This window comes from Doryrhamphus excisus, chromosome 2 (genome assembly GCF_030265055.1).
Source record: "Doryrhamphus excisus isolate RoL2022-K1 chromosome 2, RoL_Dexc_1.0, whole genome shotgun sequence".
Classification (NCBI taxonomy): domain Eukaryota; kingdom Metazoa; phylum Chordata; class Actinopteri; order Syngnathiformes; family Syngnathidae; genus Doryrhamphus; species Doryrhamphus excisus.
Genome location: NC_080467.1, coordinates 8,278,101 through 8,304,251, shown reverse-complemented (window position 1 = coordinate 8,304,251; position 26,151 = coordinate 8,278,101). Strand labels below are relative to the sequence as shown.

The 26,151-nt window shown below is 42.9% G+C and overlaps 3 protein-coding genes and 1 long non-coding RNA gene across 5 annotated transcripts; 2 read left to right on the top strand and 2 right to left on the bottom strand.

Annotated features, from left to right (window-relative positions):
• Positions 1–8: 8 nt before the first annotated feature.
• On the top strand, positions 9–4,238 carry lman2la (lectin, mannose-binding 2-like a). Of its 2 annotated transcripts, XM_058058982.1 has the most exons (9): positions 9–438; positions 610–728; positions 1,058–1,175; positions 1,334–1,416; positions 1,549–1,581; positions 2,030–2,191; positions 2,319–2,433; positions 2,556–2,678; positions 2,745–4,238. In XM_058058982.1, exons 1-9 carry the CDS (start codon positions 228–230, stop codon positions 2,885–2,887), a joined length of 1,107 nt encoding a protein of 368 aa, XP_057914965.1. In that variant the 5' UTR covers positions 9–227; the 3' UTR covers positions 2,888–4,238. The 2 variants fall into 2 exon arrangements, with proteins under 2 accessions (XP_057914965.1, XP_057914973.1); XM_058058990.1 differs by lacking the exon at positions 1,549–1,581 and having other exon boundaries at positions 13–438; positions 2,745–4,237.
• wbp1 (WW domain binding protein 1) lies at positions 4,231–11,618 on the bottom strand. Its single transcript, XM_058059000.1, has 4 exons — positions 11,345–11,618; positions 10,336–10,438; positions 10,079–10,246; positions 4,231–9,501 (listed from the first exon to the last, which is right to left on the bottom strand). The coding sequence occupies exons 1-4, from the start codon at positions 11,405–11,407 to the stop codon at positions 8,969–8,971; spliced, it is 867 nt and encodes a 288-aa protein (XP_057914983.1). The 5' UTR covers positions 11,408–11,618; the 3' UTR covers positions 4,231–8,968.
• Positions 11,060–15,088, top strand: LOC131108183 (ADP-ribosylation factor-like protein 3). Its single transcript, XM_058059019.1, has 6 exons — positions 11,060–12,148; positions 13,309–13,452; positions 13,518–13,634; positions 13,715–13,765; positions 14,573–14,758; positions 14,851–15,088. The coding sequence occupies exons 1-6, from the start codon at positions 12,146–12,148 to the stop codon at positions 14,896–14,898; spliced, it is 549 nt and encodes a 182-aa protein (XP_057915002.1). The 5' UTR covers positions 11,060–12,145; the 3' UTR covers positions 14,899–15,088.
• On the bottom strand, positions 13,948–25,911 carry LOC131108194 (uncharacterized). Its single transcript, XR_009120427.1, has 3 exons — positions 25,822–25,911; positions 22,424–22,576; positions 13,948–14,744 (listed from the first exon to the last, which is right to left on the bottom strand). It is a non-coding gene; the product is annotated as an uncharacterized LOC131108194 (long non-coding RNA).
• Positions 25,912–26,151: the final 240 nt, after the last annotated feature.

Sequence of the window (26,151 nt, the reverse complement as noted above, 5' to 3'; positions counted from 1 at the left end):
GATGAACATTAGCCTTTTTAAACATTAAATGAGTCCAAATACTTTATAAAGTTAGCACAGCTTAGGATAATTTTCCCAATAGCCACACCTTATGAAAAAGAACAACCACTAAAACGGATGTATTACGATTGACAGCAAAACGGACCAATGGCAATAAGCAGTGCCATAGCAGGACCCAATAGGAAAGCCATTGACTATGTTGGGCGGTGGGTGACGTTTGATCTACTATGGCTGCCGTCAGCAGGAGCAGGCACCGGAGAGATTCTAAATCAATACACATTAGAATTTCTCATCGAAAGATGACGCCTTTTAAACTCTTGTGGTGTTTAGTTTTCTTTGTTTTTGCTGTTAGCCACACTTTTGCTGACGACGAGGACGACGACCACGAAATGGAGGAATTCCTCAAACGAGAGTATTCCCTCACCAAGCCCTACCAAGGTACACCCGGGGTAGATCGTTCTAGAAGAAGAACACTATTCGCCTACATTGTATTTCGAAGCTATTTATTTACATAAAATATATATTTTTTTGTTTTTCTTGTGTATTTTAAACAGTAATGTTTCCAAGTGTTGCTGTGTCATCATATGACCATTAATCTGTACCTTGTAGGTGTGGGGTCTTTAGGCTCCTCCCACTGGGAGCTGATGGGTGATGCCATGGTAACCACCGAGCAGGTGCGCCTCACGCCTGACATGCAGAGCCGACAAGGGGCAGTATGGGCCCGGCTTGTGAGTATACAAGTAATAGGTACTATGACGATGGGGCTGTATGCAGTTGTTCCTCCAGCTGTCTAGAGGGCGCCAACTTTCAAAACATACTTCAACATTATATCCCTCTTAAAAGCCCTCTTGATGCTATAACACATACTGGATATTGGGTATAGTTCAAAAACGAGATTTCAAAAATAAGTTGGAGTGAGTTGCATATAGTTGCTTTAAACTGTCAGTATCCATTTGCAACATTACTGTCATTGAAACTGTGATTTATTCCACAGTCTCTCAAAAGTGAGCATTATTCTGATAGTTTGAAGCCAATATTTGTCTGTTTGCTGTTCAAGCCGTGCCATCTGAACGACTGGGAGATGCAGGTGCACTTTAAGATTCACGGACAAGGAAAGAAGAACCTCAATGGAGATGGGCTGGCTATTTGGTACACAAAGGAGCGCATGCAGAAAGGTAAAACATAACAGGGGGCCACCACCACTGCAGTATATTGTGCAATAGTATTGTAGTAGTATTGTAGTCCATTGCAATAAATGAATTACTAAGTCTTGAATGAATTAATTCAAAAGCTTCACCGCTATTTATCACTACTTTTGTTATGTCACACACAGGTCCTGTGTTTGGAAATAAGGACAATTTTACTGGATTGGGTGTTTTTGTGGACACGTACCCCAATGAGGAGAAACAGTTGGAGGTGAGGTGCAGGAACACTCGCATGTTTTGTGGAAGAAGGTGATACTCGGTCTAGTGTTAGCACCTGTGTGCACTGTTATGTAAAGGGGATGTCTTTGTGCTCTTTTGTGCACTCACTCACCTTGGGGGACAGGCACAAAAGAAGAGATACACTCCCCGCACACAGGTAAACCATCTTTGGAACATATGTGTTTTTAAAGGGGACCTATTACATTCGTTTTCCCGCCCTTTGTATTGAAGTGTGGAGTCCTATAGAGCAGCTACGCACAATAACCAGCACAGAAAGCTTTCTAGTTCTTCCAGAATCTGAACCTATTTAGCTGTGTTTCTTTGGATTTTGTGGGCAATCAGCACAACTTTACCATTTCACGCCATTTCAAACCAAGCGTTTTGAGCTTCAAACTTCTCTCAGGGCTCACTTCCAAATGCACAATCATTATGATCATGATCTGACACCTTGGCATGGTTTAACTCCATTTATAGGTCGGAAAAGTGTAAAAGGCGTAAAAGGTCCCCTTTCAGCAACTACTGGCCATTTGTTTGAGTCCATCAAAGCAATCGCAGTGACCAGATTCTTCGTCTAATCTATGTGACTTTCTCTCACCGACCACAAGAGGATATTCCCTTTCGTTCTCGCCATGGTGGGCAACGGCACCATCAGCTACGACCACGAGCGGGACGGCCGTCCCACGGAGCTGGGGGGCTGCAATGCCATGGTGCGCAACCTCAAGCACGACTCCTTCCTATTCATTCGCTACGTCCGCCGCAGACTGACGGTGAGAAATGAATTTTCGAGTAGTGATTTTTGTAGCCTGCTCCTGTCACGTAGAGGATCTTTGAGTAGAGTAGTAGTCCGAAAAAAAAACCCGCAATAAACCTTGATGTGCAATCTCTGTCCATCAGGTGATGATCGACATCGATGGACAACACGAGTGGAGGGACTGCTTGGACATACCCGGCGTGCGGCTGCCAAAAGGCTTTTATTTTGGAGCGTCCGCAATCACAGGCGACCTGTCAGGTAAAAGAACTCTGCTTTGATTATGTAGTATGAGATTGTGTAGTTCACACATTACACCAGCAGATGATAGCATTGTACCAAACATGCAATTAAATGAACTCTGTACCAACCTGAACTCCTAGACAACCATGACATCATCTCACTCAAACTCTACCAACTGACCGTGTTGCGGAGCAAACAGGAAGAGGAAGAGGCAGAAGAGGAAATAACCATACCCAGCGTGGACAACATGGAGCTCCTCAGATGTAAAACACCGCCACTCACCTTCGTGATTGTCGTTTCTCCCTCTGATGTTCTCTCTTCTCCTCCAGTGAGTCAGACTGAGGAAGGCATGAGCGGATTGGCCATTTTCTTCACCGTCCTCTTCTCCATGCTGGGTTGCATCTTTCTCGTCGTCATAGGGCTCTTGGTCTACAGCCATTGGAACGAAAGCCGGCGCAAGAGATTCTACTGACAAGGCGAGCGGTGAAAGAACAAAAGGAAGTCCGGGGGAGGTGGGGATGCTGTGGTCTACGGACCCTCGCTGCACTGAGACCAATTGTGGGATGATCTTCACCTTGCCATGGGTCGTCGACACAGAGCTTGACTTCTGAGCAGCTACATTTCTGAATATGACTTTCAACTGTTTACTGTTCGTGTTCAGGGTTTCTTCACCAGGCAGTAGACTTGGTGGACAATTTGAACACAACATTAGGTACACCTGCACAGTCCGACATCAATCACGAGTTTGAGAAGCATACTGGTACTCTGTAAGTGGTTCTCAACTGGTTTAGGTGTGTGGGACCCACCATCACCCCCTCAGTGGAAAGCAGCCAGTCCAAATTACAGAAATTTAAACTCAAAACGCACACATCTTATATTTAAAGGGCCAGTTTGCAACAAATTTGTAACGTGTTGCAAGCATTATATCCCACTCTCTTCCTGCTTAGGAACAATACATTTTAATCCACCAATTCTACAATTATTTGAACCAAATGTGTGTCAAGGTTTTCAGTACATCCTCTATTGAAGAGTTGAATGACAGCAACCTCCAGTTGCTCTTCTTCAACTCCTCAGATGAATAAAAAGTAAATTCAAAGATATACAGTATATAAAAATTAACTTTTTTTCTGATTAACTCAGCAGGTAATTTTAAATATAATAGTATGTCCAAGACTAGCAAGCCCACCAGTTGAGAATTACTGCTCTGTAATACTGACAGTTTTCAATGTAGTACGGTTAGTCGGTATAGAAGGCAGCAAAGGATTCTGGAAATTACATGAAGGCAACTTATTTGAATTTGTACCAACAAATGCATCATACCCAGAAACACTGTGTATATGACGCAGTGCAGTTCGATGTCTTGTGTGACCTCTCCTTTCTACTTTTTTCACAAATAATGCCCACTGAACATCCAATATGTGATCAAGTTCAATGCACTGAAGAAAAGGTGACTAGTTGTTTACCCATTCTACTTTTACAATGATAGTTTGTATGATGTATTTAATGCTGCTCCACTTTTTGGAGTACACTCCACAAGCTCTCTGTTTGCGGCTTTTGAGGTTCTCCTTGAAATCATTTTGTTGTGCGAATGACTACTTTGTGATAACCACTTACTTTCCAGCATTTTGATTTTTGTTTAACCCTTTCCCTGTTCCGATGTGCCTCATTTATCATTCAGTAGCCCAGTTTTCATATTCTATTTCATAAGCCGAAATATTTCAAGTACTGTACCTCATTAAAGTATATGTATGGATTGACTAAACACTGGACAACTTATTTGATTACTAGTAAAACAATTCCACATGAATACATAAGTCGAGTGCAAGGTTTTATTTTATTAAAAAAATAAAATACAAATGACCCAAACATCACAGCAGACATATTAAACCAAAAAAAGCAATATTATCTATCAGTCAGTGCTTTTTTTTTTCTCTTTTCCACTTGAGTCATTTTGGCGTATATGAACTAATTAGGAAAACTACACCCAAACAGTCTTTAGTTATTTGGAAAGAGGAAACAAACAAAGCCGACCACTACACCTCCCGTTTGTACGGCTGCTGCAGGTTTTGTGATGGAATCGAACAGTGACGTCCTCAAAAGAATGAGGTCTTTCATTTGAAATGACAAAATTATTCTACCTATAACGAAAGGCAGCTGTTAAATATTCAGTCTGTGTAAATGTTTAAATATGGAAAAAACACAATTACACAAAAAAACGCAACCAAAACAACTGGATGGAACTGTGATAATAAACGCACCAATCTGTGAGCACGATATACTTCCTCCTTACAACTTAAAACGCGCTAGTGGTCGAAAAGGCAGGTAAGACGTTACTTATCTGCTGAAAAAACAAATCAGAAGGGAGGCGGGGGAAGTAGAGACAAACAAAAATGGCTTTGTTTTAAGATTTACGTCCGTGTACATACATTGTTGCTGTAGCATTATTTTATTTAAAAAAAAACAAGACCACACAAAGATTACAGTACAGTGCAGAGCCACAGTACTCAGAGTCATATTGCTAGTACTGGTGCCCACATGACAGGAAGTAGAGGCAGGGGAGCGGGGATGGTTTGCAGCATAGAACAGTACGTTTTTTGCATAGCCTGGTTGAGTAAAAGTACAATATGCTATGGATGCAAAACTACCATTCAGACACAAGGATGGAAGTGACGCTTTGGCTTCATGGGGTCAGTTAAGAACAAGGATCTATTCTGCAAAGAAAAAGGCAAGCCTGTTGAACAAACATACACTGTCATATACAATCCCCTATGTTGGATAAGAAGCACCGGCACAAAGAAAACACTTTGAAGATAGAGGATTAAAGCAGTCTCATAAGTGGATGGACGATCATGACTGACATAGCCCTTAATCTCAGTAAACATGAAAGCCATGGGAAGGCCGTGACGACATTATGGGCCTCCAGCTTTAAGTCAAGGACAATCACAAAAACATCCTCGTGCTTTTATTGTTCCTTTTGTCCTGTATGCACTTTGTCGGAACCGGTATTAGCGCCATACTAAAAAGATTACAACTTTCTTGAAGAAATTACAACTTTACAAGAGTAAAGCTCTCATCTTGTAAGGTTAAAAAAAAAAGTTAATTTTGCGGAAATAAAAGTCAATAGCCGTACAAAAAAGTTGTGATGAGTGCTTAAGGAGCTTGTCCTAAACTTATTGTAACAGTACGTTTTATTTTACCCCATACTTTTTCAATTTTTCATCATAACCTTCCTACTCCGTTCTTCTAACGAGTTAGAAAAATCCAACTTTATTCTTATAACATTCCGTATTTGTTTCTAACAAGATGAATCCTTCCCTTGTTAGCATTGTTTTTTTCATCACGACTTAACATTTTTTCCTCAATATTTCAGTATTACATTTTTCTTGTTATAAACTCCAGTCGCCTCTTGTTTATCGCAGTTAATTTATCACAGACCCGACCGCGATAAGTGAATTTCCACCAAGTAGGAATCAATATTAATAAACAATACGGTTTTTAACATTAATAGAGCCCTGTAGACATAAAATAACACCCCTACAGTCACCTAGACACTCCTATTATTCTTTGTTTACACCACATTGCTCAACTGTAATGCACTAAAACGCAAAGAGTGTTTTTACATTTATGATCAACAAGCAAATAAAATGCATCTTTAACTAATGACTGCTTCAAGTCCACGCTTTGCTTCTGGGAGGGGAAAAAAATTGCTGTCTGATGGAGACCCAGGCCATTTTTAACTATAGCGACTCTTTAACAAAAGGTCATTGTGGTGTTAGTATGACGCATGTCACCTTCCAACATTTAAACAAACTGTGTGTATACCGTTTGTATAATATATACCCCTACCCCCCCCCCATCCCAAAAAACTACAACTGTAGCCACCAAAGAGCTCAGTTTCACTTTTATGGGTCAGTGAACTTGGTGGTTGGTCCATGGTTAAATCTTGTTAGGAGGCCAACATCCTTGTCAGCGTTGTGTTAATCACAGCTGAGAATAACCACAGCTCATTGGAACGGCAGAGTTAAAAATAGCCGACTTGTTGAAATGTTCACATTTACTGAACATTCGACTACATTTAACCATTTGCATTTAAAACCTGGAGCAAGGTGGGACTCTCACAGCAGGATTTTACGCTCCTAAAAGAAATGGACTGCATTAGTATGAAAGAGACATTTTGGAGGAAGTTGACATGGAAGTGTTTTCATTTCTAGCTTTAGCCGAAACTCATTTGACTTGCAGTCGTCCCTCGCAATATCACGGTTTGATTATCACACTGTTGCTATATTACGTTTTTCCAGAAATAAATGATCGCTGTTTCATTGTAGATTAGTCAAAACATATTGAAATACAAATGCTATGTAGTAATCTGGTCCCTCGGTGGCAGTAATGACAAAGCATTGATTAGACATTACCTTATATCAAGTCAGCCAGAGTAAATCTGACAAAAAGTGAAAAAAAAGGTTCTCCTCCCAATCAGTGTGGAAGTGGTGATTTTTTTTTTTTTTTACTTCTTGAGTTTAAGAAATAAATTCAATGCTATGTGGCTAGCTTGCAGGCTAGCCACCGTGTCAAGTCCCTGCAGCATAAGAGTTGCACAATTTGATGTAAATAAATCATAAGAGCAGGGAAAATGTCTTCATGTTTACAGGTCTCTTGTAATGTATTTATTAAACATGTTTTCTATGCTTTTAAATCCAAAAATATTCGATTTACCGTATTAACATTGAATCCTATATGGCAGAGACGACTGTATACACAAACCTTTTTGGCTACATTCACACTGTAGGTCAATCCTGTTCCCAGACCTGTATCGGATTTTTTCACACCAATGTGAACAGTGCAATTCAAATTTTTTTTCATGCTTTAGTCTAACTCATTAGTAGTATTATAGTAAATAGTATTTCTTATTAACAAGTCATTTTAATTTTATTTTTAGCTCAGGGCCAATAATAAAATGGCCCCTGCACAACACCATTCTAGGGAAACAATTTAGATGTTTTAGTTATTCGGATGAGGGCAGCATAGACAGAAAATGGTACAGCCCTTCTAAATGCAAATAAAAATCAGATGTCAGATCAGATGTCTGCCAATGTGACTTCGGCGTAGGGGACAGATTGGATCTACACTGTTAATTTGTCATGACAAAAGGCTAACGCTACACTGGGGCTGTGCCCTTATATGTACTGTGGAAATCCAGCCTTGGGTTTTTGGTGCATGATTTACCTGGAATGCTTTGCTTCAGGTTTTGCTTCAGGAAATTTGTCCAATATTAAAAGATAATATGACGCTGCTGAATTCCTTTTATGTGCACAACAACAAGACTTATATGGTAACAATCTTTTGGGGCTTCTCCCCCCCCCTCCCCTTCCCCTAATATTTTTGACTACACCAACTTTCTACCACTACTCTGAAGACACGCGATGCTGAGAAAAGCACAGCGTTAATCACAACAATGGATTCTGCAGCTGCAGAGCGCTGCCGGCATCCACTTCAAACTGCCCCTTTCGCTCTGCTCTGCTGCCAGTGGAAAATACCACACAAGTCACTCCCAGTGCCAAGAACTCAGGCTACAGAGAGCACCGCGCTTGTAGTCAGAAGAACAACACCGGCGCTACACGATAAGGACAACATTTTCAAGACAACGTGAGAACAAAATGGTGTAGCCGTAATGAAAACTTGTGTCAAACGCTAATCATGCAAACTACCGCTGATGTTGATTGACAGTCTGTGCCTTTATCGTCACGCAACATCCACACGCTAGCAACCCCTTTGTTACAAATAAAGGGGATTTCTATTAGAAAAGCAGAAAAACACAAAAGCAACATCCTTCAAGGCTTGTTAAAAATACTGCCAAGCCTCGTTGTGATCACAGAACGCCCGACAGGCAGGCGTGCAATGTGAGAACCACAGAGACATCGACACATGGTGGCGTGCCATTTAGAAAAACCTGATGTCTTCCTGTCTCCGCCACATGTGGAAAAAAAAAAATCCCACTCCAGAAGCATGACCACCGTAGAGCCATGCAGCTGCAATCTACATTTTGTTCTATTCCGTCACAAGATTTTTCTTTTTGACTCTTGTGCTCAGGCCGAGTGGGGACAGGATGGAAATGTACCCTGCTGGTATGCGTCTTGATGTTGATTCTGCTGATGATGAACATCCAACCGGACAGTGCTGTGTCAAACCGAACAGAACAGTGGGCGGAAATGCTCTTAAGAAACAAAAACTAGATGGCGGTGCTTGAGGAGAGAGTCCTTCACAGTTTGCTTGCTTGTCCTCTTTCTTGATTAATAGCTGTTAAACACAAAAATAACCGTGAGCAAAGCCAAAAAACAAACAAATGGTGAACCTCCTGACGTATTGAGTTATTCATCTCGCATGAAGATTAGTGATCTTCGTCATCAAGAGTGTTGCGTCTGTGTGTTAGCTCCGTGAGCTGTGAGCTAACACACAGACATTCCCCATGGTGACGATGAAGGCCACCACTACGTTGTATCACCGCCTGGGAAGTACAATATCGCACCGGGCTGGCTGGTATAGCTGACATGGTGGCTCACACCATGCTGTCTCCTGTACTGGTGCTGGTGGTTTGGCCAGCGGGCATGTCGGACGCCTTCTGTCTGAACGCCTGCTGCTGGTGCTGGGAGCAGCACTCCCCACCGCTGACCCTACACATGCGCTGCTCCTCGTCACTTTCCTCCTCCAGCCCCGAACCTTCATCCACATCTACCTGGCAAACACACACCTCTATCCCTGAGTCGCCGGTGACGTGCCGGCGCCGAGTGACAAGCTCCTCATCCTCCTCCTCCTCTTCTCCTGCCTCCTCCTTGAGAGAAGGATACTCGGCATTCTCGTGAGCCAAGAATGGCACTGATGCGGCTTCCTGGTTTGAGCATAAGGCATCGGCGGCTGACTCGGACGGCGCATCTTGCGAGGGCTGTGGCACCACGGCGAGGTCTGGTTGGATTGCTTGAGGAAGGGGAGCTGGAGCAGCTTCGGGCGGGTTTTCAGAGTAAGGTGGCGGTGGTGTCGGAGGGTGACCCACCACTTCCTCATAGTCTGGAAGCTTGCAGTCGTTCCAGAATCCTGAAAGTCAGCACACCAGCTTTTAATTTCCAATGTATCGGATTGTACATTCGGAATCTGGCCTTTCCAAATTGCATGATGTCTCGTGGGACCCCTGTTTCAAAGTTCTGGGTTTCCATGACGTCAGGAAGCCTTCCTCATGGACATGATACCACCCCTGAAAAGCCCCATGTATACACCCACCGCTTCAGGAAAAAAGAAAAGGCAGGCTTCGCTACACAACTTTAAACAAATCTGTCAGTCATGAGACATGGGAGCTGCAAATTTGATGTTTTTCTTCAGCAAATAGGCTAACCTAGCATGATGCCGCTATTAAAATGTGACTTATTCACCTATGCTAGTGTTGCTAATGTTTGCGTCCATTGTCCCAAAGTGTAACACTGTTGTATGTGATATGATACATTATGTAAAATGCAGTGCAGAGTTGTAGAGTGTCGTGTTAAAGTCCATTTATAAAAAGTGGATAAAGTGCACAATAGTATTTCTTGAGCCACATAATCTATCGAGAGACCAGTATGGACAAACAAATCATTAGCATTGCAGCTACCAACACACACAAAAGCACACAACTACTCACTTAGGTTGAGTGGTGGAGGGGAAAAGAAGGAGCTGGATGCCCCCTGGTAGGCCATTAGACTGATCTCTCGTTGACGTTGTTCCTGCTGCAACCGCATTTTAACCCTGCGGTGTCGATAGGCACAGCAGCAGCTCAGCATGATGATCAGGGTCCAAACTAGCCAGAACACTGCAGGAGACAAGGATCAATGAAATCTAATGATCATCATTAGCCTGTGAAATCAAATGAGGAAATTGCTGAATTAATCAGTAACTTACACCAGAGCTCGTAATAGTGAGTGCAGCATTCCGTCTCTCCGCAGCAGTATCCCATCTCGCATTGGTACTGTTCATTGTTTACCCCAAAACAATACTCCTTGCCCTTGAATGACAAACACAAAGGAAAATTACTGTGTATGTAAAAAGCAGAGGAATTATTTCAGAAAAAATAAAGATGGAATCCATCTTTGATGTTAAGATTAACAGGATATAACAGAGTTCACACTAGGATGCCACTCCATTAATGTCATATTGCAATTGTATTATTGTACTCCGATGCATATGTTAAAAGGGACATGTCTACATTATGACTTTAAAATGGCGATGGACGGCTAGCTGTTCCTTATGGATGCTATCGAGGAGTGGCGAGATATAAAAGAAGTGTTCGAAGGGGAAATTGAAAAGGAAGAGGTTGAAACAATGAATAAAGGCTGTTAATGCCCTTTAAAAACAGCATAAATTGACATAATTTATTTTTTCATCATATTTCCTAAAGTTCATTACGATTTTATTATCAGTAAATCACGCAAAAAATGCCATTCAACAGTCAAATCGTTCACAATTTCGCATTCAAATAACTGACAAAAGTTTTATGTGCTTTAATGTGGGTGGTTTAAGAAACTCAATCTGTGCCCATCAACTGGCTGGCTAACTAGCTAGCTGGCTAGCTAATAGGCCTAGCATGCTACAATCAACAACCTCCAATAAACACATCAAATCGCCGGCTGCCAGCTAGCAAGAGCTAATCTTGACCTCGTTCAAAATGCTTAAATTTGACACGTTAAAAAGCGCCCATTGTAGTTTTTGTATGTTTTTCTTAAGTGTCACAGCTAGAAACTATCAAAATCATCTCGAAAACTTTGAATAACTGACGTCAGAAGATGAGCGAAGTCAGTTTCCTTTGTGGAGCAGACAAAAAAGATCCGAGTCTGAGGCCTTGGCCAAGCCCAAGAGCCTCGGCCTCAACTAGGAGCATCGGCCGACTGTGCGAACGTTCGCGTCGGCTTACCTGCACCAGATAGACCCCGGTACACAGAAGCCCTACAATGGATCCCAGCACTTTCTGCGGCATCTTCCCGGGTTGTGAGCCGTCAACACGACGGGAAGCATAAAAGCAAAAGTGCGTCAAAACGAGACGCTGACGTGTCGAGGTCACTTCAGGTGGCCTGTGAGTGACGGCAGTTAACGGTTCTTCCAGTCGCCTTCAGACATGTTTATGTTGTTTCTCTGGCTCAGATGAAGAGCTGGGAGTAATATGAGAAACTACAGGGGGGCTAAGTCAACTGCAGGGGTCGCTGTTTAACCTTGTTTTCACTCAGTGGTCAACGTTTAATCGCATAATTAAAACATCTGAAATCAAGGTTAAAATGTGTTCATATTAATAAAATTCTATTTAAAAGAACCAGGCATATTTATCCTTCAGCAATATGCTTATCTTAAGAAATACACCAATCACTCAAAAGAAATTGACCAAAGCATCTACTGGTCAAATTACAATTTATCATCACTTTGTCACATCACATTTGTTTATGACATCATCATATCGCCTAAAAATTGTACAGGATGTGTGCTTTTTATTTCTGCGCAAAAATACCTTAACAGTAAAAGCAGAAAAAGTATTTTTGAACAATAATTTAATCTTATGTTGATTTGAGTTTTTGCAGTGTTTCCATTGTGTCCAGTGTTGATGACAGTGACGTCACGCAACATTACTTCCGGGAGGAGACGCTGACAGCTGGTCTTCCACATGGTCAGATGTTAATCCAGTCACCCTGAGCAAGAAGTAGCAGGGACTTCAATTCACGATAACATGGTAAGTTATTCATTTATACTTGTAAATACTTGGTCATGAGGGGTGATTGGTTTGTTATTGGCCTGTAGTTTCTATTAAGGGCATGTCATTCATGTTCAAACCAATTCAGCACAAATTACTGAACAAAATTAAAAAAAATGTGCAGCAATAGCATGTGTCAAATCAAAATGTATAGATTTGAAATAATAATAAATAATACTTGAAAAGTATGAATGCATTGCTTGACAGTTGGACATCTAACGTGTCACAGCTTTGCCGAGTGGAGTGACAGTGTTTTATTCTTAGCTGTATCCCGTGGGAAGTAAATAACTTGAGCCAAAGCCTTCCTGACTTCTTTTTGGACACAATCCAGTCACGGTGTGTGCATTCCTAATCTAAGGCCAGTGGGAGATTTCCCAAAGCAATGCAAACACACAATAGCAGCAGCGCCTGCAGTGAAACCTCTGAGGTCCAAGGAAAGCCATTTTTAGGAGTTATTAGGAGTTTTTAGGAGTGCACACCAAGTGCCACAACAAAAATGCTTCACATAAATGGTGTCATGTTATTAAAGGTTCAGTTAGTGTAAAAAGACTAACTCAAAACCGTCCTAGTTCGATAGCCAATGGCGATACAAACGTTCATGCTGGACCACAACCTCATTTTGAATGAGGTCAAGATTAGCTAGCAAGAGCTAATCTTGATTCATGATTTCCAAAATGATTCAAAAGGTCAGAAAAAAGCAAACCACAGGCCCGGTTCATCTTTTGATGCTCGTTGACTACTCATTCATTCATTCATTTTCTATGGTCGTAGGGGGTGCTGGAGCCTATCCCAGCTGTCTTCGGACTGGACTGGTTGCCAGCCAATCACAGGGCACATACAGACAAACAACCATTCACACTCACATTCATACCTATGGACAATTTGTAGTCACCAATTAACCTAGCATGTTTTTGGAATGTGGGAATGTGGGAGGAAACCCACGCATGCACGGGGAGAACATGCAAACTCCACACAGAGATGGCTGAGGGTGGGATTGAACTCGGGTCTCCTAGCTGTGAGGTCTGCGCGCTAACCACTAGACCGCCGTGCAGCCCTCGTTGACTATTACTATTATGTAAGAGCATGGGTGTCCCATATGAAAAGCGCCTTGTCATATTACATATTATCATCAATATAAGGGCTTGCTGTCCATCCTGCGGAGGCTGAAGCAGCCCCAGGACCAGGAGGTGCATTTACTGCTGCTGGGTTTGGACAACGCCGGCAAGACCACTCTGCTCAAACAGCTGGCAGCGGAAGACATCAGCCACGTCACACCCACACAAGTACAAACACAACACACATACTGTACATCATTGATGGAGGTCTGATACACATTGTGTGTGAGCAGGGCTTCAACATCAAGAGCGTTCAGTCGTCGGGCTTCAAGTTGAACGTGTGGGATATCGGAGGACAGCGTAAGATCCGCCCCTACTGGAAGAACTACTTTGAGAACACAGATGTGCTGGTAGGCATCGGTGTATACAGTATACAGTACATTGTACTGCATATTCTACATGCTGACATGCGGTGTGTTATTGTTTGTAGATCTATGTGATTGACAGCTCGGACAAAAAGCGATTTGAAGAGACCAGTATGGTATGATTACTTTTCTTATTACTAATGAAAACCAGTTTGTGTGACATTGGAGGTTGCCAGGTGGGCTGCATTGGGGTCATCTATGATGGTGCAGTTTTAATGCAATATTATTGCAATATCATTACAGTTTATGGTATTTGATGGTATATGTTTTGTCATTAATAACATTCAATTCCGCACCCAGTTCGTAGTATCATGCTATTTGGTCCTGGGGAGCGTCCACAGCTTCCTTTATGTCACAGCCCAGTCGTTTGGTCGTTGCCATCAATGATAGCTCAGTGAGCTGAAGTCGCATGGGATTTGAACTTGAACTTTGTTCAACTTTAGAGGCATATTTTCCCAGAAATCGTCCACTTTTTATGTCCGATGCCTACATGGGCTGACATAAATACTAATCCCAACCTGCTATTCTCCTTTCTTGTTATTGTAATAGATTTGTATGCATGTACTTTAAACATGAAAAAAAACACCATGTTCAAACGGTGCAACAAATATTCTGCTCCCCTGAAGGAAGAAATTACATTTCCCACAATCTGACTCAAGTTCTGCAATTGCTGTTGCTGCTGCTTTTTAATGGACTTTAACCGGAACAGGATTTTTCCTTGGCACCGTTCAAAGATTCAAAAACTTCAATCTGTAAAGCTGTCATAATTCCAGTGTACAAAGAGATACATGACATTCAATACGCCCAAATAGTCAGTATATTTGGCAGGTGTTGGACCAATAGCAATGCTGCGTATCGCATGGAGCCATCTTTCATTTAATCCCACTGTACCGCTGTTGAGTTGACAGGATTATTTACTCCAGGAGCTGTCCGAGTTGCTGGAAGAGGACGAGCTGGCCGGCGTGCCGCTGCTCATCTTCGCCAACAAGCAGGACTTGATGACAGCCATATCGGCCTCTGAGCTGGCGGAGAGCCTCAACCTGCACACCGTTCGAGACCGAATGTGGCAAGTCCAGGCCTGCTCAGCCATCACCGCTGAGGGAGTGCAAGTAAACACACCGACAGTATATGTTACATAATGAGGTATAGTCAATAGCAAGCTTTTACAATTTGTACTTTCTAAATTTGTACCCCCCACCAGGATGGCATGAGCTGGGTTTGCAGAAATATAAAGTTTCGGAAGAAATAAATCCCAGAAGATCTGCTGGATCACATTTTAGTCGACTTCCTTCATTCCACAATAGTCAGAGTGGCATTATCTGTAAAAATTATCTCAAAGCATTTTGACTGTATTGTATATAATGTAAATATTACCCTACTTTGACTGTATATAATGTTAACAAGCAAAGAAATGATGACAAGTGGCAATAAATACATAATCTGTGTATTGTGTGACTCTCCGAGTGAACGCTAGAGGGCAACCTCTCACTAGTCTTCTTCATAATACTGTAAGAAACACTACAGTCTACTTTTACCAATTATTACGGTAATCTATTACCTTATCTATTAATTTTTATTTAATGATAGACACAATGAGGTCTTGTAGAGTTGTGTTTAGAGGGGTTTGTTTTAGCAGAACTTGAAAAAAAAAAAAAAGAGAGATTTTCTTCCATTTTGGGGTGCTACCAGAGCCCTGGTATGGGTTTGGAAATGCTGTCTGTTCCTTCTGGGCTTAGGGATCCAGCCAGGACACTCCATCTTGCTCTGCGAGGTTTCCAGCAGACCTCACTGGAAATGACAAACATCATTTTTCAGCCGAACTGAAAAAAGGGCCTAATGAAAGGTCTGATTTTCTCCAATTTTAGGGTCTGGCTGAGGTCCTGGTGTGGGTTTGGATGGGTTTTCTGGTCTTCCTGGTATTTGGGGTCCAACCAGGGCGCCTAATGGAACTTGGGAGGTTCCTGGCCTAACTCGCTCAGAAAAGGAAACTGAATTTTGTCATTACAATTGAAAACTGGTCTAAAAAGTTTAGATTTTTCTGCCATTTCTAGGTCTGAACAGAGTCCGGACCCGGGTTTGAAAATTATTTTTTGTCCTTCCGGGTCTTTGGGGATCCAATCAGGGCACTTTTGGGAGGTTTTTGTCGCATATTAGTTTTAAAGCACCACTGCCCACAAACTAACATAAAGAAACAAATATGAATATCTCATTGAACGATACGCATCACTTTGCCTGTTTCCGTTTGGTCGCTTTGCAGCACATCTGCAGCAATAATCTGAACTGACCAAGTGCTCCACTGTGGTCCGACATCAGGACATTTACATAAAAACCTTTTTTCCACAACTAATAACTCCTGCACTACAATTTGCATTTATATAGGCCCCTTCGTAGCAACATGATTTGGTGCCTTTGCCCGTGATAAAATAAACCTCCTCCTTTGGCCTTGAGTTACTGGCCCCGCCGCTGCCGCCATGTAAGCTTGGCTGGTTTTAATATGGAGCCGCTTGATCTTCAACAAGTGCAGAAATCCCCAAAATTGACTTTCATGATGATTCCAGCTATGTTTTCGAGAAGGAGCATGCTTGCACTTGACCTGGGCGAGAGGTCAACATGGTAGAAACCGTTGCAAAGAAGCGCAAAAGCACAGCCGCTCATTCAAATGCACCGCTCCAAAAAGGTCTCCGAAGGAGGAGAAAGTCATGAATAAGGAAATGAAAGTCTGCCATGTGAGACTGAGAATAAAACGACCCCCGCCCCTTAATCATTAACATCAAATCCATGCAATAATCAACCAACCTCTCAGGGAAAAAAAAACAGACCCAATTACACACAAAGCTAGGCCGCCAAATCTTTTCCATTTGATATCAAACAAAAGCGTCCAATGCATTTTACTCCCAAAAGAACAGGAGTGGATTTAGCAAAGAGAGAGGTGCGGTTAACTCTTCTGGCTCAATCTCAAACGAGATGGGAGGCAGTCAGGCCTGCAGAGGGCCATAAATCACGGGACTTTCCCAGCCACTCAGCCCTGCACTGGCCTCCCACACAGGGGACGCCAAGGCCACAGTCTGATTGACTCCTGCAGGCCTCAGAGGGGCCAGAAACAGAAAAGGGGCAAGAGTGTCTTAACACTTAATTACAGCATAGACAGCCTTGCACTGATAGTGGATCATGATTGTTAATCAATAAAAAAATACAAATGTTATTTTTTTAAAAATATTTTTTGTATTTATTTTTAAATGTTGGTGTCTGTGAGTCTAAAAGTTTTGACTTTTTTTTAATATAAAAAATCCAAATTCAAATGAAAAAAATCCAAATAGTTGTTCTTTTTATAATATTTTATAATATAATATTTTTTTTAATGTAAATAAAAATATGTGAAAAAAGCTACATGTTTTTATGTTTACTTAGGCAATAGTATTTTTTAATGGTTAGTACTTGGGAAAATTAACCCAATATTACAAATAATAATGCAAAACAAACCTGGTTTCATATATTACTTTTTTATTTTCATACATTTCCCTGGTCATCTACAGTATATAAACAGTATGTTAATTACATTTTGTCAATACTAATCTTATATGCAGAAAGTACTGAGATACTGAGTTTTTGCCCCATATGTATTTATTTCCAGATAATTTAAAAACGTTCAAGCATATTTTTGGCCTAAATTAGCAGCCTAAACGCCATTGCATCAAGATGCAATTAATTGACAGTTAATTACAGACAATTCATTATGGATTATTATGATTTGGATCCCTAATTTTGACATAAAATGTGTTGTCTAAACGGTGACTTTATGTCTTCATTAAAGTACAGATGAATAATGGCTTCCAAACAGGAGGACATATAGTAATACAGGTCAGGAGTCAACAAAGCGCTTTATTAAAGTACGTCTTGCATGTTGGGTTTGATTAAAACTTATTAGGCAACACCTCTCACTAAAACGAAACGGTTCCCAGCAACAATTACACGCTTGGGGATTGTTTGTTTGGATGGCGGAGTCCCTCCTGGCTCGTTCCCGTGGACACTCCTTTTATGATGGAGCAGATAAGCGCTGGTACTGGATGATAAAACTAATAGCAAATGTCCACATTCCTCCCCTAGCTCCTTTGATGTGTTTCTCGGTGCTATAACCAAACTACAGTCAGTCATAAACACTGAGGGATGGGGGACTATAAAAATGATCAGGAGGCTCTATCAGCTTGAGTTTCGCACCAGGAGAGCGGCTCAGGGAATAGTGGGTGTCAAACGTAGGGGGGCCCGGTTGGGGGTCCACAGCCCCGTTTTGACCGAAAGAGTGCTTGTGTGGTATGAATACAGTAGTACATATGGTACACAAAAATACACCTGGAAAGTCACATGTATGTTGTGAGGCAATGCATGCTAATGCTAATGCACAGGCTGTGGGATCACTGCGGAAACACAAGCGATGGCCATGGCTTTAAACACACTAGCATGCTCGTTAGCCTCCAATGTATTTATTCTACACTAAGAAAGGGTTTCAAATGGAGGGAGGAAGAACGATGCCACATCTCAAAAACTCAAATGCTTGGCTACATAGCGTCACCTATATGTCTCCTATGTGTCACCCATATCTCACACTTATATGTCTCCTATATGTCACCTATATTTCCCATATGTTACACTTATGTGTCTCCTATATGTCACACTTATGTGTTACCTGTGTGCCACCTGTGTGTCACCTGTATGTCACCTATATGTCACCTATGTTTCCTATATGTGTCCTATTGTCTCCTATATGTCACCTATGTGTCTCCTATGTCACCCATATGTCTCCTATATGTCTCCTAGGTCTCCTATATGTCACCTATGTTTCCTATATGTCTCCTATATGTCACCTATGTCTCCTATATGTCACCTATGTTTCCTATATGTCATCTATGTTTCCTATATGTTTCCTATATGTTTCCTATATGTCACCTGTGTGTCTCCTATGTCACCCATATGTCTCCTATATGTCACCTATATGTCACCTATGTCTCCTGTTTCCTATATGTCACCTATGTCCCCTATGTTTCCTATATGTCTCCTATATGTCACCTATATGTCTCCTATGTGTCTCCTATGTGTCTCCTATGTGTCTCCTAGGTCTCCTATAAGTCTCCTAGATGTCACCTATGTTTCCTATATGTCTCCTATGTCTCCTATGAGTCTCCTATGTGTCTCCTATGTCTCCTATATGTCACCTATGTTTCGTATATGTCTCCTATATGTCACCTTAATGTATATGTGCTTCAAATTTGAGAGCAGAAGGATGAAACCTCTTGGAGGAGTTGACACTGCAAATGGAGACTTCCAGTAAAAATGGCCAACTTCCTCTAGTTTTTGTGATTTCCGTTGTCCTGGAGACCTTACCTGACGGATTTTGTGGTGGATGTTGAAACGTTTTTAAAAGGTCAAACGTGAAGAGCACATTTAAAGAGCCGTTGTGACGAATAGATTTTGTTGTCTCCTCGGCGTTAATATCACATTTAAAGTGCAACTAAGTGTGACAAAGCGACTCTGACTTAATTAAAGTGGCAAATTCCAAATGATTGGTCTCTGTTTAGTGAAAAGTGATGCACAGTGCCATAATAAGCAGATATATAGAGCATGTCAGCCATGTTACACGTACTTAGCTGCTCAAATCACTGCAACTGCAGACTCGTGTCTGATGGATAATAACACGAGTAAACTGCGACGGCCATGAATCAATGACTGCTGTCTCGCTCTTCACTTGCACAAAAGGTCACAGGTCACACTCTTGACCCCTCGTCGACCCTTGACTCCAAACTGCACCCGGGAGGAAATAACACTTTCCATCGTCCAAAACGTTTCCCCCGGATTGACTGATTACCCTTATCATGTGAGGGATTCGGTCCACTTCTCTCTCCATCACCCCCCCTGCCCAAAACAACACCCCCCTCATCCCCACTCCCGTGTCCCTGCCTGGCGCTCATAATTTGACTTTTTATCACCTCGCACTGAGAGAGAGACGCGGCGCCATTCGTCACTACGCCGCATGCTGACAACTGCTCGCACATGCATGGATTTTTACATTTGACTCAATCCTCGGGATTACTTTACTGTAACCGATTCAATATTCCGCAAATGAGGCTGACCGAGAGATGTACACCGCACGGCGGGTGGGTTGATCCTTGGAATAGCCTTCATCGATTTGCCAGCCCTCAGAGCTTGGCTAGTTTAGAACTAAGACACTATTATTCATTTGGATTGCATGATTGACACATTGGATGGCCTTACAGTCATTATAGCCGATACACAACACACATACAGTATGTACTGTACTGCTGTTAATTGGAAGGAGCCAATTAGCGTACTTATAACAAGATCTTTTTAACTTTAATAATGACCTGGAGTGCATCAATCATGCTTAATGATGAAATATATTGCAAAAGACAGCAGCAACAGAACCAATGTTGTAACAGTGATGAGGAGCAAACTGCTTGGGCAGCATGAAAGCACCGATGAGCTGATTGGACACAACAGCACATCAAGTGGTTGTACGGGTTTCACACCAATAGCTGAGTAGCAGCATTAGAAAGCGCATGCAGAGGTAGATAAAGCTGCTGGAGGCTCATGATGCTTCAAATGCAACTATTGCCATCTTGGGGCGTTAATAAAAACATACATCAGGAAGGAGCCTGTCAATGCTTGTTGACTAAGTCTGTTCATGTCGAGCGGGTGGCGGGATAGGTTCACTCCACGGGATGTTTTCTGATTTAGTTAGCCTGCGTTCAATTCTAAATCAGGGCGACATGGCTGTCGTGTGGTTAGCGTGCAGACCTCACAGCTAGGAGACGAGGGTTCAATTCCACCCTCGGCCATCTGTGTGTGGAGTTTGCATGTTCTCCCCGTGCATGCGTGGGTTTCCTCCCACATTCCCACATTCCAAAAACATGCTAGGTTAATTGGCGACTACAAATTGTCCATAGGTATGAATGTGAGTGTGAATGGTTGTTTGTCTATATGTGCCCTGTGATTGGCTGGCAACCAGTCCAGTCCGAAGACAGCTGGGATAGGCTCCAGAACCCCCGCGACCCTCGTTAGGATAAGCGGTAGAAAATGAATGAATGAATGAGTAGTCAACGAGCATCAAAAGATGAACCGGGCCTGTGGTTTGCTTTTTTTCTGACCTTTTGAATCATTTTGGAAATCATGAATCAAGATTAGCTAGCAAGAGCTAATCTTGACCTCATTCAAAATGAGGTTGTGGTCCAGCATGAACGTTTGTATCGTCATTGGCTATCGGACTAGGACGGTTTTAATGGTGTTGTTTTATCAGTTAGTCTTTTTACACTAACTGAACCTTTAATAACATGACACCATTTATGTGAAGCATTTTTGTTGTGGCAGTTTGCATGTTCTCCCCGTGCATGCGCGGGTTTTCTCCGGGTACTCCGGTTTCCTCCCACATTCCAAAAACATGCTAGGTTAATTGGCGACTCCAAATTGTCCATAGTTATGAATGTGAGTGTGAATGGTTGTTTGTCTATATGTGCCCTGTGATTGGCTGGCGACCAGTCCAGGGTGTACCCCGCCTCTCGCCTGAAGACAGCTGGGATAGACTCCAGCACCCACCGCGACCCTCGTGAAGAAAAGCGGTAGAAAATGAATGAATTCTAAATCATTTGTTTTTGTTTGCTAGCCCAAACCCAGCATGCCTTGCGGGTAAATATGTATGTATGTATGTATGTATATGTATGTATATGTATATGTATATATCTACAATATGCCCTTTATATGCCATAAAAAATTAGCTTTTTATTTTAAAGGAAAGGTCAAGTGAGGACATCTGTCAGATATCACCCCCCCCCCTCCAGAACATTCATTCATTTTCTACCGCTTTTCCTCACGAGGGTCGCTGGAGCCTATCCCAGCTGCCAATCACAGAGCACATATAGACAAACAACCATTCACACTCACATTCATACCTATGGACAATTTGGAGTCACCAATTAACCTGGCATGTTTTTGGAATGTGGGAGGAAACCGGAGTACCCTGAGAAAACCCACGCATGCACGGAGAGAACATGCAAACTCCACACAGAGATGGCTGAGGGTGGAATTGAACCCTGGTCTCCTAGCTGTGAGGTCTGCGTGCTAACCACTCGACCGCCGTGCCGCCCCCCTCCAGAACAACTAATCTTAAAATATTCAATTATTTCTTACTTTTCTGTGAAGTCCGGATTTTGACTGACATGCATCCCGGAATCTCGAGTAGCCGGAGGTTAAAGGTCATATTTTTGGTCAGTTACCCTCCTGCTAATTATTGACGGAGTACGTCTATGTTGACTGGTTCAATCAATCTAATGATAATCATCATCACAACAAATTGTATATAAAGTGTTCATGATGTAGCAACACGGATGCTGGATCTCTGCTTAGAGATGGCGATAAAGGAAGCGAGAGGGCTTTTTATTTATTTTGCACGCTGGTCGGCCTTTTACGGCGGGCGCTGTCGAGAGAGAGAGAGCGAGAGAGAGAACAAGAGGGAGAGAAAGAGAGGCTGGAGAGCGTTCTCAATTTCCTTCTAAAAAGAAAATTCATTTGCAGTTGCTAATGTAATGTCATCGTTGTGTTTACCGAGCGTGGATGATGTATAGGGGATGTTGCATTGAGTGAGACTGCTTAATGATGCATAGAATTAAGTCTGTGGCTTTCAGCTGAGCTCCCATACTCACCCCCCACACCCCCCCCCACAACACACACTCCCTCCCTTCCAACCCTTTCCCACTTGCCTCCCGTTTTACCTCCTTTCATCCAAACACGCCTCCTCCTCCTCTTCCTCCTCCAGCTCCCCCTCAGCTCAGCAACCCCTCTCTTCCTCTTCCTGTCTTGGACTGTTGCGTTGCTCTGTGCTGTCGCCTAACTCCATCCATCACTGGGGGGTGGGTGGGGGGGTTCTGTAGTAGTGATATAAAGAAGCGTATGGTTGGGGAACAATAAGCTGGATGAAAACACACACTGCTCGTAGATATTGTGGAGAGCTGACTTTAAGAGGGGGGGCAGGACAGTAAAGGTGATGAAAGAGCACCACGCTCATGATGATGATGATGATGACCACAAGGCCATGTGACTATATTTGTTTGTGTAAGCCAAGGGTGTCCAATGTGCGGCTCTGCTTGTTTTTTATTGGCTGTTTTCTTTGTAGCCTTTTGAAAAATTAACATTTAAAAATAAACCAGATTTTCAGCATGCAGGTTCTTTTTAGTTGGCCTGCCGCACATTGGTAAACAATATGATAAAAAATATATAAATACTATTTTTGTTTGGTTGACTTTTTGTCCTGTTCCTTGGTGTGTAAAAAATATTTCAGTTATTTGCCCAATAACTACTAGCCTTTTATCTTTTAAAATATAAAATAAATAATAACAAGTAGTCTTATGAATCCACAAATCCACATCAGATCATCTAGGAGTTGGAACAATAAGCATAAAATGGTGATATTCTGAAAAGACTCCTGGTACGGGACAGTGCTGTACCTGGTGGGACACTTTGTAGTCATCTACCATGCTAACAGCCACCTGGGCCCCCCTTGATGACAACGTGTGTCCATCCGGATACGGACAGCCTTGTCCTGTCCACCATGTTGTTGCCACATGATGCATGTACCCCCCCCCCTCGCCGTCATCCTTTACCATCTGTTTGTCTCCCCTCATCTCTTTCTCTCATCCTCCACCTTTGTCTGTCTTCCCCATTGTCCCCCCTCCCCACCCAGTGCCTCCCATTTCCGCTTTGCTGTCGCCCTTTGACCCCAAAGCCCTTCCTCCGCCGTCCCTCCTGCTGACGACACCGCATCCCAGCCCCCCCCGATTCCCCTCCTCTCCTCTTCTCATCCCACCGGCACCCCAAATCTTCTTGTTCTCCCCCCCCTCCGGTCTTTCTGGTGGGCTAATAACTGTTGCCACAGAATCCCAGCGTGCTCGCCATTGTGCGGCGCACAAAGGCGCACAGGCCACAAGCAACAGGGAGGCTCGGCCCGCCGGTGAGGTATGGTGAGGGTTTGGCTTCATCAAAAAAGGTGAACTCATCATTTGCTGAAGCGGTACCTCACGTCCTCCTGACTTAAATAGGAAACGAGCTGCCATTAAGCCAATAAAAACAGGGAGGTCAGGGCAGTGGGAAACAAACGCACCGCATGCATCTGCAATGCCTGCATGGTCACACTTTGATAACTGCAACATCAGAGTGACCGCTGGAGCTCGTCTTGATGCCTTGGGGTCTCCATGGAGACCAGCCAACATGGACTGGTTGCCGTTTTGTGGCACGAAACTTGAAACTTTCTGGCGACTGCTCAGTGGAAGCGTAGCACGACTTAGCACATGATGGAAATCATCATCATAAAACATCTTCTCTTTCAACATCTGTCAGTTATGGAAGTAGAAGAGCAGGTTAACCCCCAACTTCATATCTAGAATTCAACCTTATTTGATTTCAAACCCACCTTCTACCACATTCATGCGAAAACTAAAATAAAAACCAAGGACTGCTAAATTGCTAAAAAAGTGTCGCCTACAGAGACGCTAATTATTTGTAAACACGCACTATTTTAACGCCAAAGAACATTCCGCTAAATTGACTCGTGTATTTATCCACCTAACGAGCGCCTATACCGTCGTTGTCAGCAGACAATAAAGTGGAGAGAAATGCTAACGCCATAATGCTAACAGGCGTACAAAGAGATTTATTTTGGCGGGGCGACGTCCCACCGCTGCGCCGTGTTGGGGCGATTATGGATCGCCCAGGGTAACGGCGACCTAATTAGGTCTTTACTGTCGTGTAATTCTCCGCCAAGCACATTGTCAATATCTTGCTTGATGAGCTCGAAAGCCAGAATGGAATTTCGGTGACCCCGGGGTCAGCTGTTGTGGTAATGACGGACACATACACACACACACACACACACACACACACACACAGTGCTTGTAGTGTGGTGTCGATGTTGTGATATTTGCTTTTGTCCACACTGTTGATCTAAGCTGACATTATGCTCTGATGGCTATGTGTGTTACATTTGTCATCTTGCAGGAGGCCAAACAGGGTCTCGGAAGGGGGGGGGGGGGAGGCAAGGTGGGGTGGGCTATGGCAGGTGAGTGTGTGTCTATGTGTGTGTGTGCGTCACTTCCAGATCTGCTGGTGCGGAAGCGGATCTTTTCCCTCAGTGACTCTATTAATTTACCTCATTTATCTTCCTCCTCCTTCTCTCCCCCCCCCCCCCCCCCCCAAGTAAATACTGGAGACCTCAACTCCCTGTGTACGCCTGTATATATATATATATATATGTGTGTGTGTGTGTGTACAAACATTCATGTACACACACACACACTCAGCAGCTCCCCCTTTTCTATTCCCAGAGGACAAATCCGTGGCAGAAAAACTCATTTTCCTGCAAATAGTTTGTCAGCCAAGCTAGAAGGAGTGATAAATTATCACAGACGTCAGGTGAAGAAGGCAACACGCACACACCTTTAAATTTTACCCAAATTCCCTGTGATCTCTCATACACACTTGCAGATCTTCTACAGCGCGTGCACGTATGTACATGCACATACAAGCTGCATGGGTAGGTGGGTGCGGGTGGGGGGCGGCGGGGGGTGATGTCGGCCGCCCCTTACAACTCAACTGTGACTCCTCCATTCCAAATGATAAATTGATGGCCGGAGAAATGGATTTGTTTTCAGAGAAATAATAATTGTGTGTGTGTGTGTCACATGATGAATGGGTCTGATGATGGCCGACTGAGTGAGTGAGAGAAGAAGAAGAAAAAGAGAAAATCAACACAGACGAAGAAAATAATGGCAGACAGCTAACATGATTTTGGTGTAGGATTTAACAAGACTAGGATGTTCTCACGTTGTGTTTGAGACACCTTCATGCGCATGCGCACAAGCAGAACCCCAATCAAAACTTTGAACGCCAATCAAAACTTTGAACGGTACCACACAGAAACGTTTTTAGATCAAAATATTTGATGTTCCAGCCCCTCATCCACACTGGACGGGGTTCTGGGGGACCTTAAACGGCATCCAGGGGGTAAACATCTGAAAAAGCCGCTTGTTATTGACTGTAGGCTAGCATGCTAGAACTCTGACGTCACCGACCCGCTCGTCGCCAACATAATGTGAATATTTAAAGGGCCATGACTCACCTCAATGGACGGTCTCCTGATATTTTGTTGTCTTATACTCCATAATGACTCACAGATGTAATACCACTTTCCCTAAGTTGATGTATTTCTTCTTCTATGGTTAAATGTGTCACGTGGTTCCATCCAAATCCTACGTTCCATCTGAGTGCCTGCTCACAGCTCCACCTGTAGGTGTGCCTTGTGTATTACATCGTTTTCACCCAATGATACGTTCCCGTCTGGATGTGTTCCCTTCTTCCAACTTGCTTCACTTTCGGCAGACTCGCTGTTTCACAGATTTTTTGTGTAATATTAATGCTTAAATAATAATAATAATAATACAGCTTATGA

Coding starts and splice junctions, on each gene's coding strand:
- lman2la (XM_058058982.1), top strand. CDS start 228: ATGGCTGCCGTCAGCAGGAGCAGGCACCGGAGAGATTCTAAATCAATA. Junction 1,176..1,333: donor AAAGGAGCGCATGCAGAAAG/GTAAAACATAAC, acceptor TGTCACACACAG/GTCCTGTGTTTGGAAATAAG. Junction 2,679..2,744: donor CAACATGGAGCTCCTCAGAT/GTAAAACACCGC, acceptor CTTCTCCTCCAG/TGAGTCAGACTGAGGAAGGC.
- wbp1 (XM_058059000.1), bottom strand. CDS start 11,407: ATGCCGCAGAAAGTGCTGGGATCCATTGTAGGGCTTCTGTGTACCGGG. Junction 10,439..11,344: donor CCGGGGTCTATCTGGTGCAG/GTAAGCCGACGC, acceptor TTGTCATTCAAG/GGCAAGGAGTATTGTTTTGG. Junction 9,502..10,078: donor CCCTCCACCACTCAACCTAA/GTGAGTAGTTGT, acceptor GCTGACTTTCAG/GATTCTGGAACGACTGCAAG.
- LOC131108183 (XM_058059019.1), top strand. Junction 13,453..13,517: donor GCCACGTCACACCCACACAA/GTACAAACACAA, acceptor GTGTGTGAGCAG/GGCTTCAACATCAAGAGCGT. Junction 13,766..14,572: donor GATTTGAAGAGACCAGTATG/GTATGATTACTT, acceptor TATTTACTCCAG/GAGCTGTCCGAGTTGCTGGA.